This window comes from Mastacembelus armatus, chromosome 18, assembly GCF_900324485.2.
Source record: "Mastacembelus armatus chromosome 18, fMasArm1.2, whole genome shotgun sequence".
NCBI classification, from domain to species: domain Eukaryota; kingdom Metazoa; phylum Chordata; class Actinopteri; order Synbranchiformes; family Mastacembelidae; genus Mastacembelus; species Mastacembelus armatus.
In genome coordinates, this window is record NC_046650.1 from 4,512,366 (window position 1) to 4,525,415 (window position 13,050).

General features: G+C 37.5%; 1 protein-coding gene across 1 annotated transcript; it reads right to left on the reverse strand.

Annotated features, from left to right (window-relative positions):
* Positions 1-9,430: 9,430 nt before the first annotated feature.
* LOC117152769 (uncharacterized) lies at positions 9,431-13,050 on the reverse strand. The gene is made up of 6 exons (XM_033325716.1): positions 11,596-13,050; positions 11,116-11,430; positions 10,892-10,921; positions 10,688-10,798; positions 10,362-10,396; positions 9,431-10,250 (listed from the first exon to the last, which is right to left on the reverse strand). The coding sequence occupies exons 1-6, from the start codon at positions 11,666-11,668 to the stop codon at positions 10,149-10,151; spliced, it is 666 nt and encodes a 221-aa protein (XP_033181607.1). The 5' UTR covers positions 11,669-13,050; the 3' UTR covers positions 9,431-10,148.

Below are 13,050 nucleotides of genomic sequence, written 5' to 3' on the forward strand. Positions count from 1 at the left end.
TGTGCATTTAATTGTGTCACTGCCCAAATAGTTTGACTGAGCTCCTATAAAGGGAGTTTGAGGGGCGGGGAGTCTTGTGTTTTTTCTTGACGCTCACTTACTGTACAAGTGCAATGACTTTGTATATGCACTTTAGCTTCAACAGGTGTCCAGTCACATTATAGCTGAAAAGGGACCACAGTGGAAGGTCTAGTACAAGGAGACTGACATGTTTTATGATGCCATGTTTTGCCTCTGGACTGGACATTAGGCCTGTCACCTAAACGTCACTGATCACTGAAGAGATGAAATATGGTGGCTGGTGAAATGAGGCCTGTGTGGACAGATGAGGACACTGTAGTTTTCCTCAAATTAAAACATGAAGGAAACATAAATGCATCACGTTGTGTCTTCTGTGCAGATTGAATGGCAGCCACCTGGACAGTTTGTGTCTGTAGTGCTCTTCCTGTAGTGCCACTGTGAGGTTGACTTTTGTAGTTTTCACTGCAAATACATTTGACGTCCCCTGCGTTGATATTGTGGCCGTGTTAACATGCTAACATCAGTGCTCAGCTCAAAGCCTTGCTGTGTCTAAGTACAGCCACAGAGAGACACAGGGCGGGGCTCTGGTAGACGACAGTTTCTGTCTCTTTTTGTCCTTCATGCTGTTGGTGCTGTTGGTCCTAAGAACACCTGTTATTGTTTTATTGCCCGACTGTGTTTCGTGAGCACCACTCAACATTAGAAACCTGACAGATGAAAGTGTGACCTGAAACTGTGTTGAAGTCATGAAGTTTGTGTAAAGTAATGCCAAATGGAGAGATTTAACTAAATGATATATTTAACAACTGACATACACTCTTGTTGTATGAGAGTAGCCAGACCACTGATGTTTGTAGTCATGGCTGAAGTCTTCTGTGGTCGACATTTTATTACAGTTTGGTTTTCAGTGCTTCCTTGACTACTTTCACACAGACCTTTGACATTACAGGACTCAAGAAGTTCACCTCAGTTGTACTCAGACCACACTGCGTTGTCTCTTCCTGTCAAACAAGTGATGTGCTGTACCTCACTCACTCCTCCCCTACAGACGGTTTCAGTCTCCCCATTAGTACATTAGACGACCCTCGGCACCCGTTGTGACTCCTCCTCTATGACACATCAAGCACATTTCTCTTCCTCTCAGGAAAAAGAAGAGACAGAGACTGGAACAGACAGAGGCAAACAGAAGCCTGATTGAACACACAGGCTGAATATGGTTCAAAGTTTATAGTTTATTTATTGTGACTCCTTCAACCTCCTACCAACATACAAAAGCATGAAAGCAGATGAGTAGGTTAACCCTCTGGGGTCGACGCACGCGCCGGCGCGTTTTGACGCATCTTTTTCTGATAAGGCCGAAACAAACTTAAATTACTCCGTCAATTCTGATCGTACAGATAAAAGAAGTATATCATTCAAATCTGTAAAGGGTCTAGTTTTAGTGGTATACCATCATAATAACAAAACGTTGTGCTTTTTTTAAATAAAGAAAGCCGACAGGGTGCGCTCTCGGACTTTTCTGTCTCTGCCATTTCTCTTCACAGACGCGTAAATAAAACAACCAGAATCTCAGCGAATACTTGGCTCATAAAAATAAGAATTATATGGCTAGAAAGGTTGAAATGTTTTCTTTTGAGTGAAACAATTCAAGTCAAAAACAAATCATCACTTTTTATTTAATCCGTATGAACGTAAGGAGAAGTCCGTTTTTTCCTGTCTCACCTCGTTACAGGTAATGCGACCCCGCCTTGTACACTGTCCACTGTTCACATGTAAATAATCTCAGGTGAACCAGGTAAATATGTGCACACCCCCGAGAAATGACACAAAATATCAAACTTCATCATAGAATTTACTCACTTTTTCGGCGCGTTTGGATGATGGCGCGTTACGCACGTGAAGCGGCGCTCCTTACATTCCACACAGAGACAAATAGTTTAGCTTGTCCTCAGAGTAAAAACACTGATTTTAACTCAAATGAGGATCGTTTGGCTCCTCATGGTGTTGTATTGTGCTGCACTAATCCGTCCCATCTACATTGACTGAAAGGCTCATTATGCGCGGCTTTGTTTGGTCGTTCAGTGCGTCTTTTGTGTTCTCAGGTAAATCACATGACTATTCATTCTCAGACACACCCTCTCGCATATGGCCTTTCTGGACAAAAGGTGTCTTAGAAAATTTAAATCAGTGTATTGTTTACTGTGAATGTGTGAACAAGATGACATTCACAGCACTCTGAAGTAAACACTTTAGCCTACAACATGCTGGTCTCCAAGGTCTTGTGAACCACTGTTCTGTTTGTGTTTTATGGTCTTATTTCAGTGAGTAAAAAAATGTACTTTTTCACTAACCATGCATAACCACTTTTTTCTCAAAAACACAATACTGTATAAACTTGCTGTTCACATATTATTGTAGCCAATTTTGTGCTGATTACAGTGTTATCAGACTTTAGACATTAATATGTTTAAAAAACACTGAAAAAAGCACAAATGTCAGGACATGTCAAAATTTGTCCAGGCCCCAAAAACCCCCTCAGACCCCAGAGGGTTAAAGCATCAGTGCCATGCTGAGCTGCAGTTCCTCTTGTGTCCTGAGTTTATCTGGTGGCAGCGTACACAACATTTGGCTCCAGCTGTCTCTCTGATGCAGGCCTTTGGTTTCTTCTAGGTTTGCCCGAAAATTTAGGGGTGCATAATTCAAGTCATCAGAGCCCCGATTCTGTAAATCAGAGTGATTATAGTCACACATTGTTTAAGTTACAACTAAGTTGATTTGGTAATCAAACAAATATTTTTAGTCTTAGTCACATTTTAGCTAAATCAAATTAAAATAATGAAACAAGAATCTTGATGTAATTCCAGCTGTGGTGTCAGTCTGACACCAAGTTTGATACAAAACCTAAACTTTTATTTTCAATTTTTAGCACCGATAAGTTTCATAGTCTCCATTGTTCTTAGCTGTTTGCAAGTGTCATATTTTGTCTTTTTTAGGCTTGTATCTGATGTTTTTTTTTTTTTTGTTTGTCTGTTTGTTTTCTAGAAAATGTGATGCTGCCTTCTTAGTCAGGGCAACAGTTTCCTGCTATTAGCATGAAAAACACTGTATGACACAGTTGATCATGATGTGCTGCTTGATAGACTAGAAGCGTGGGTGGGAGTTACTGGCTCAGTGTTAATTTGGCTAAAATCTTACTTACAAGATAGAGACTATTTTGTCTCACTTGGTAACTATGAGTCTGAGCGAACACAAATGAAATGTGGGGTTCCTCAGGGGTCTATTCTTGGTCCTCTCTTATTCAATATCTACATGCTGCCCCTTGCTCAGATTATGGAATACTACAACATTGACTACCATACCTATGCAGATGACACCCAACTTTATATATCAGTATCATCTCATGATTATAGTCCTCTAATTTCATTATGTGAGTGTATTAATCAAGTCAAAGAATGGATGCGCCAGAATTTTCTCCAGCTCAATACAGACAAGACAGAAGTGATTGTTTTTGGTCCCAAAAATGAAAAGTCAAAGGTCATTGCTCACCTTGACTCCATGTCATTGAAAGCTACAAATCAAGACAGAAACCTTGGTGTAATCATTGACTCAGACCTGAATTTTAACAACCACATAAAATCCATCACTAAATCTTCCAATTACCACCTGAAAAACATTGCTAGAATAAAAGGTTTTCTTTCTACACAAGATGTAGATCACTACACTGGCTTCCCATTAGTCAAAGGATAGATTTTAAAATCTTATTGCTAGTTTATAAAGCACTAAATGGTTGTGGACCAAAATATATCCAAGATATATTAATTCCCTATGAGGTTTCCAGACCCCTCAAGTCATCTGGGACAGGTTTACTGTGTGTTCCCAGAACCAGAACCAAACAAAGTGAAGCAGCATTCAGTCACTATGCTCCTCACTTGTGGAACAAACTTCCTGAACACCTGAGGTCTGCTCAAACTGTCAGCTCATTCAAATCAGGACTGAAAACACTGTTTAATGCTGCCCTCGAATAATTGTTCATCTTTGTTTTCTTAATGTACTTTTATGTTTTATTTTAATTTACTTTACTTGATTTAAATTTATTTTATATTAAATGTTTTTATTTTTAAATGCTCTTTTCAATGCTTTAACTGTAATTATATGCCTTTTAAAACACTTTGAATTGCGTAGTGTATGAAAGGTGCTATACAAATAAATTTGCCTTTGCCGTTATGACTGTGAAAGTATACATGTACACTGTTTTAGTTGTAAAAAGTTAGCTTCAGCTAGTTAAACAGGTGTTTGATAAATTGTCTCCATTGTTGCAGGGCTTTGTTGCACATGTGGTTAATGAACACTGGGCCCATTCCAGTATAATGTACAGTTTATATAAGGAAAGAAAATGGTCTTATCTTGTTTATTTATGGCATTTTTTCTTCATGCATGGCTAAATGGTAAAGACGAAAGTCTGATTGCTTTCTATGCTTTGGATTAGTCCATCACGATGAAGAGATTTACAAGAAGATATGCAACAAATTCTGCATTTCTCGTACCTGTCTGAAGTCTCTTGATTTTAACAGCCAGATCAATAATGACTATAGTGAGGAGAACAGTCAGACAGCCCAGGATCACAGTGATCAGGTTTATCCTCCCATCACACTCATCTAAAATCGAAATGATAGCTTTACACTCCATTTTAATCTGGTGTTTTTAGATTTTGTTAATCCTGAAATGACTCACACTGTGTTAATGTCCACAATCAAATCTTCAGAGAGGGAAGGAGTAAGCTTACTTTTCTTAAAATCCACCTCATCACTTTCACCAGTACTTTTCAAAGGGGATGGGAATTAAATAATATGACACATATTTTTGCTACTTGTTCTATTTTCATACTATTATGAAATAAATTATAGATAGAAATACATATGATGGGTTATTGTGATCTACAGTCTCACCTTGAACACTTAATTCTACTGCACTGGCAATGACTGTGTGTTTGTTAATGTAAAATCCACAGAAATACAGTCCAGAGTCAGATAAATCCACGCTCTTGATTTTCAGAAAGACCGGGGAGATGTTGGAGCTCATTTCATATTTTCCATTTTGAAATCCATCACAGAATGAAGTTCTGCCTTTAGACTCGAACACAGAGGAGACACAGCTCGGCTTAGTTCTCTTTACCAGTCTAAACCAGTTTGTGTGAGTTGGAGATCTGGAAATGTTGGGACACAGCAGGGTGACTTCTTCACCAGGCTGGACCTGCACAGTCTGAGACTCAGACCCTGAGACAGAGACCCAGCCTGAAACAAACAGCACAGATAACAAGACATTTATTCCTCAAATAATCAATCTGTAATTTTCATTATCATGGAAGTTAAATAAACCAGTTCCAGTACATTTTCTCCTCGACTAAACAACAACACTTTAATGAATTCAATAATAATCATATGTAAGTTGAACTTTAAAGTGGGTCATTGGTTGAAACAGGTTGGAAATGTATTTCGTGCTGAGAACAATTTAATACCTGTACTTACTGTAGCTGCAGGGAAGAAAAACTTTTATAAGGATGAAGCTCCTCATTGTGTGTGTACCTGTGTTACTGAATACTGGGGTACTGAGTAGTTCACGCTGGGCGGCTCCAATCATTCACCACTTTAATGTTTGTATCAATGCAATGTGAGACAAAATACGTCTCAGAATTTCAGGCAACAATTCATTAGATGCATTTTCTTATTGACGGTGTCTTGAGGTGCAGTCAGTCAGACATTCAAAAAGTGAGTTCAAATGATCTGACATTTGTCCATTAATAGAAATGGACAAAATGTTGTTCTTCAGTAAAGAAATCAGCAGGTCCCTGAGAAGCCAAAATAAAAAGAAGCCAGAATATGAGTCCACCATAAATAATCAGACATATTGTATTTGATAATGAAATTAGATACTGTTGTGTGTTTCTCTCTAGTCTTTTGTCCACCCTGAGAGTCCGGCTGTTGTTGCTGCAGTCAGTTCTCACCTCCCTTCCTCTCAGTGCACCATTTCCTCAGGTCGCTGATATGATCTACAACTGCAGTATCATCAGCAAACTTGATGATGGAAACCCTGAGGGGCAACCATAGGCACTTTGACAGAGTCACAGATTTATTGTCACAAACTCTTGTGGTTTGTGACAGAAAATAGACAGTTGTACAGAATAAGTACCCACAGCGTCTATCAGCAGACCAGCAGGAGCAACTGCTGAGGTGAACACTGTCATTCTTCTTTTTCTTGCATGATCTGTTGATGCTCCAAGATCATAGTCTGCCTGTCTAAATGACTCAATCACTGTACTATAAAGTAATGACATAATAAACAAAAAGGGAGGTCAAATCACATCTGTCTGCTGTTCACCACATATTTCAGCCAGCCCCCTCTAGGAGGCACTACACGTCTCTGACACTTTGTGACTGTCAGAAAACTCTGCTTTGTTGGTTCAAAGGCCAGAAATGATTTAAAAGGAAACCGTCAGTCAAAATTCAATCAGACTTGTCCTTGAATGTCTGATCAACACATAAGCACAAGTTTAGGTTTTACTAACCACAGTGATAAATAACATCTGTGATATGTGACCCATGAAAGAAAATGAACCCCCAGAAACACTAAACAGATCTTTTTATGTTAATAGTTTCACCTTTATTCTAAAGTAGACAGATGTTGCTAATCTGGGTGCACTTATATGTGATATTCTCTAAAAATCTGTGATTCATACCAGTTTATAAAAGGAGCTTTTCATCTCTGGACACAATCTCCACAACATATTTTTATACAGTTCAGTAATCAATTATCAGTTTAGTGAAGAATCTTCCACTGGTATTCAGGGTATCATTAGTTTAGGGGATTGTTTTGACTTAATTTTGCTATTTAATGTAGGTATTTGTTATATTTCCATTGAATAGAATTGAAATTCAGCTTTAGATGCATTATAATTATTATTTATTTATTATTAGTTGTTTCAGATCAGTTGTAATATTTTATTCTTGTATCCAGAGTTAAAGAACGGTATTTATTTCAAATTAGCTTTTGGATATATAAATTATAAGTGGACATAAATTACACATATTGTAGAAATAGAACCATGAAATGCAAATTTACAATTATCTGATTGTGTTTTTATTGTAGTGTATCTGATTTGATGGTTTGACATAATCAAATGAATCAATTAAAATGTTTTATTTGCCATATTTCACAATATGAATGATGTATTTTTAAAAAATTGTATTTAAATAATTTCCAAAATATTCTGTATAAAGGCAATAGCAAATTTAGAAAAAAACTTTCTAACTCCATGTAAATCTAAAATATAATCATTGGAAACCGATTCAGACACAGAGGGGAATTCCAGAAAGCAGGTTTAGCAAACAAACTCTGAATTGTTTGAACCTGACTTGAGGGAAACTCAGAGTTTTCTGTTCGAGAAACAACAATCATCTCTTGAGTTCCTGTGTCTCCTCCCTACCGTCGAGACAGGCCGTTTAATTTCCTTATTCATACAATTCATATCAAAGTGCTGATCAGTGCATTTATTTTCAGAGGTTTGTATCAGGTGAACCAGATAAAAATTCAGATATTAGATATTAGACAGTAGCCGATAATTTATCTTGATTGGCGCTGCTTGGATAGGACTATTGGTACAACTAGGGCCACAAGGGAAGGTACACAGTTCCTGAGGGAACAGAGCACATATTTATATTGTACTCAAAAAGTTAGACATACTTATGAAGGAAAGCTCTCATCAATATGATGCACATGGTAGGTCTGCAGCTCTGAACTGCACTAAAGCAGGAGGGCTCTTAAAGCAAAAAGGCGTGGTGTTACTTTTGCTTATTTGGTTGCTCAAACTAAAATCATGAGGTCTTTCAAACACGTGTCAAAGCCACAAGCAGTATGAGAAAAGTTAAGAACTAATATCTATGTAACCACAAATGATTAAATCTATTTAAAAAAAAGTCTAATCTGGAATGATCTCAGCCTTTATCAAATGTTTTTCTTTATCAGGATTCAAGCATTTTACTTCTGTATGCAACATATGTAAACCATTCTAAATAAAAGATGATTTATTAATTGGACCCCCATTAGAGGGCAGCTATAACCATACTTACTGTCTTCTTTTTGATCAAAACACACAATCCTTTGCTCTCAGAGATAAAAAAAAAACATCACAAAATAAGTAGAATGTGTTCTGTAGAGTTTCAAGTAGTTGTGCTGCTGTGGAGCAACAATAAGATGTGATGGTTTCTGTTTTCTTTGTATCCTATGTGGTGTGCCCAGTGGGCATGGAACTGTAGATGTGTAAGCAGACCTTGGATGAAGTGTGTGGTAAGCTTGTTCCCTCAAAGGCAAATTTATTTGTATAGCACCATTCATACACTATGCAATTCAAAGTGCTTTACAAGTAAAGCATGTAATTACATTAAAAGCATTGAGAAAAGCATCTAAAAAAAAAGACATTTAACATAAAATAAATTTAAATCAAATAAAGTAAATTAAAATAAGATGGAAAAGCACATTAAAAAAACAAGGATGAACAATTATTTGAAGGCAGCAGTAAACAAGTGTTTTCAGTCCTGATTTGAATGAGCTGACAGTTTGAGCAGACCTCAGGTGTTCAGGAAGTTTGTTCCACAAGTGAGGAGCATAGTAACTGAATGAATAGGGAACCAATATATCTTGGATATATTTTGGTCCACAAGCATTTAGTGCTTTATAAACTAGCAATAAGATTTTAAATTCTATCGTTTGACTAACAGGAAGCCAGTGTAGTGATCTAAGAACTGGTGTGATATGGTCCAGTTTCCTGGTGTTTGTAAGGACTCTGGCAGCGGCATTCTGGATTAGCTGAAGCTGCCTGATTGACTTTTTGCTAAGACCTGTAAACAAGCCATTACAATAATCTAACCTACTGAAGATAAATGCATTAACAAGTTTTTCTGCATCTTGTTTAGACAGAGAACCTTTTATTCTAGCAATGTTTTTCAGGTGGTAATTGGAAGATTTAGTGATGGATTTTATGTGGTTGTTAAAATTCAGGTCTGAGTCAATGATTACACCAAGGTTTCTGGCTTGATTTGTAGCTTTCAATGACATGGAGTCGAGGTGAGCAATGACCTTTGACTTTTCATTTTTGGGACCAAAAACAATCACTTCTGTCTTGTCTGTATTGAGCTGGAGAAAATTGTGGCACATCCATTGTTTGACTTGATTAATACACTCACATATTGAAATTAGAGGACTATAATCATGAGATGATACTGATATATAAAGTTGGTTGTCATCTGCATAGGTATGGTAGTCAATGTTGTAGTATTCCATAATCTGAGCAAGGGGCAGCATGTAGATATTAAATAAGAGAGGACCAAGAATAGACCCTTGAGGAACCCCACATTTAATTTTTGTTCGCTCAGACTCATAATTACCAAGTGAGACAAAATAGTCTCTATCTCAACTACTCTTTTGGTCAACAGTGAGCTTTGATTGGACACTGGCATTTCTTGATTTACAGCCACAACATAAAAGTGTATTTCTATAAATGTATTTGCTAGAGATGAATATCATATAATGATGACTGACCTTTCACCACTCACTGCCCACAGGTAGCAGTGGGTTGGAACAGCGTGATTTTCTTCTTGCTTGGAGTAGCATTGTCAGCATTACCATGTTGTCATGCAGTTTCAGAGGTGATGTGTGTGTTGTGTTCTCAGAAGATAAAACTTGTCACAAAGACAGGTGACACATACTGACAAATTTACTGCCAATTTAATTAATTTTTAATATACGTATATATACATATATATGTCTAACTTGAAAAGCCAGAAGATCTTAAAGACGTGCTCTAATTTCCACCTCAGAGGTCTCAGATCACACTGTGCCATCTCTTCTGATCAAACAAATGTGGACTCACTCCAGCACTGACCTCCATCTGTCTTTCAAGATAAAAGACTCTGGGCAGTTGTAACAAGATGAGACAGTCTTCATCAGAACTTGACTGCAAAATGATTTTTGACAAGAATAAGTGTAATCCATCCCCACCCACTGGTCTCATATGAACAGCAGCTTAGTGAGGCACCAGTTCCACCCTGAGCTGCAGTTTCATTTGCCTCCTGAGTCTATCTGGTTGCAGCGTATACAACATTTGGCTCCATCTCTCTTCTTCTTCCTCTTGGACCAAAAGTCACTGTTCCGTAGTTTAATTCCTCAGAATCCAGATTCTGTAAATATAGTGGGTATTTTACGCAGTCATCTCATATAGTTTGAGAGAAAAACTAAGCAATGACTTCACGTTTAATCATGTTATAAAAGTAACTTGAAGCTGGAATCACCTTGCTCCGTTGTGGGTTATTTTCTTCATGATTGGCTTAGTGACAGAAATAAGACACCAGGTCAGATAATGTACATTCAGTGTAAGATCTTTGGGTACAACTTTCTGACAAGTATCTGAGAACTGACATTTCCATGGGTTTTAAATGCAAATTCTCAAATGCTAACATGATAAACTAAGAAAACGAACACTGTAACCAGGTAATCATCAGCAGGTTACCTGAATTACTTCTTGACCATCAACCACTTTAAAAAGGCACTTCATTGTGATACCACACTGAAACAAAAGATGTTTAAAACAAGAGGAAGACAGAAGAATTTGAAGTACCTTTCTGAAGTTTCCAGATTTTAACAACCAGACCAAATGTGACCATGAAAAGGAAAACAGTCACACCACCAAGGATCACACCCATCAGCTTGGTTGTTTCATCAGACTTTTCTACAACAGAAATCATTTAGTTGGATTAAATGTTTCCTCTGATGCTTAGGACATGGCTCTGCACAATGTGAGGAAACTCACTTTGATACTTACCATCCATGTCATCATCAAATTCATTGTCCCCTTTCAATGAAATAGAGATAAATTTAGTTTGCATCTTATTTTGGCAGATTTGTATCTGCATCACATTTTTATTTTCAAGTAGGAACATTTTACATATAGGTATCAATAAAGTTATGAATATATGTTTGCATCATTAGAGGAAATGACAAAGAAAAAAGGAGTAAAAAGAACAAAAGAATATACAGTAATCTTACCTTTAACATTTAAACGTGTTACACTGAAAGTAGGACGACCATTTGTATAAATCCACAGAAAAACAGCCCAGAGTCCGATAAATCCACTTGTTTGATTTTGAGAAAGACTGTAGAGATGTTGGAGCTCATCACAGTATGAAACAACTGCATTAGCCGGGTACTTAACAGAGATACAGCCAATCTTGGTCCCATTGACCAGTCTGAACCAGAACGTCAAACCATCATATTTGGACATGTTGGGACACAGCAGGTTGACTTCTTCACCAGGTTGGACCTTCACAGTCTGAGACTCAGCAGCTGAGACTGAGATCCAGCCTGAATCAAACAGCAGAGACAAAACATTGAACAGTTTGTAACTACGATCAATGTAAACAATAGGTCTTATTAAAAATCAGTAAGAGTGCACTAAGTAAATAAGTTTTTATATTTACTGATTAAACATAAAATAGTAATATAAGTGATAAAGTTGAGAATTCTTACTGAGGCTGCAGAGAATTGAAGCTGTTATCAAGATAAAGTCCATCATTGTGCGTATGACTGAAGGGCTGTCCATTAAAGAAGTGTGCCCCTGGAAGGATGCACATTTAACATCAAGAGGCGGGTGTTTATTTTTTTGGGCTGCTCACTGCTGCTCAAACTGACCTCATACATTCTGCATATCTCAGTCTCAACATAGTATAGAAGTGCAGTTCCAAGTCAATGTTATAATCAAAACCATAATGATGCTCTATGTTTTAGCTGCTCATGAAATAAATTGACAAACTCCTTCTAAACAGGCCACAGAGAAGCTACATAAACACAACTGAATCTTCAATTATGTGATTTAAGCAAATGTTTATGTGAATAATTTGCTCTTGTGCTGTGTTTCTGTTACATGTTCACACATCTTTAAGACTAAAACAGGTTCTACAGGTAAACAACTACTACATCAATGTTATTGAAGGGCTCATTTACTGATGTTACCAAAATACATCCTCATCGTCTTTTTGGTAGATCCGCCCATGTGACAGTCATCAGTCTTATTGATGGTCATCTGTCAACAGCACAGATTATTTATGCCAAGGAAATATTTCAACCCAGAATCAGAAACTCAGAAACTATGGTTAAAACAAAGCTTACATTGTTCCTCTGCTGTGTAATTTCTGTGTGATTTGTAATTTCTGCTTGAAATTCTACCCGTGGCCTAAACACATGTTTGCATGAATGACTCTCAGGACACCTATAAGATGTAAATGCTCTCAGATCTGGTTGTACAAGTGTGTTTGTACCTGCTCTCAAGGCTAAATGCAGATGTTGATACATGCTGGAAAGATCAGTTATCAATGCATGTGAAGTGATGAGTGGAGCAGGGCAGCGTCATCAGGAGGGGCTGATATTTACAGGTATTTTTAAAAGTCGATTTAGTCTTGATTTTTAAATACTGCTGGATCTGTGATGTGTGTAGTTATGGCTGAAAACCAGTCTTCCTGTGGTTGAGACTTTTTCGATTGTTGCTTGTTGGTTAGTGTCTACACTTAGTTTTTTCTAAAACATCTGTACAAATATAGCTATAGACTGTATCTTATCTTTATGACTAATTCTAGTTTACCATTTCTTTTTAGGCATCAAAATGTCTGAAGTGTCCTGATTTTTACCTCAGCTGTGCTCAGACACAGGTGGACAAATAGTACGACCTCCACTGGATGTATAATGGATGAATAAACTACATTTTAGTATCTTAGAATGCCTAGTCATAGGGCTACTTAACAAGAGTGAGAGAGTGAGAGGATGCCTGAGGAATGGAGAAGTGTCCTGGTGTCCATCTTTAAGAAAAAAGGAGATGTGCGGAGTTGTGGAAACTACAGAGGAATAAAGCTGATGTGTCACACAATGAAGTTATGGGAAAGAGTAGTGGAGGCTAGGCTGAGGTCAGAAGTGAGCATTTGTGAGCAGCAG

Excerpts from the sequence above, each read along its gene's own strand:
- LOC117152769 (XM_033325716.1), bottom strand. The coding sequence starts at position 11,668 with ATGGACAGCCCTTCAGTCATACGCACAATGATGGACTTTATCTTGATA. Across the intron at positions 11,431-11,595 it reads TTCAATTCTCTGCAGCCTCA|GCTGGATCTCAGTCTCAGCT; the intron begins GTAAGAATTCTC and ends TGTTTGATTCAG. Across the intron at positions 10,799-10,891 it reads ATTTGATGATGACATGGATG|AAAAGTCTGATGAAACAACC; the intron begins GTAAGTATCAAA and ends TTTCTGTTGTAG.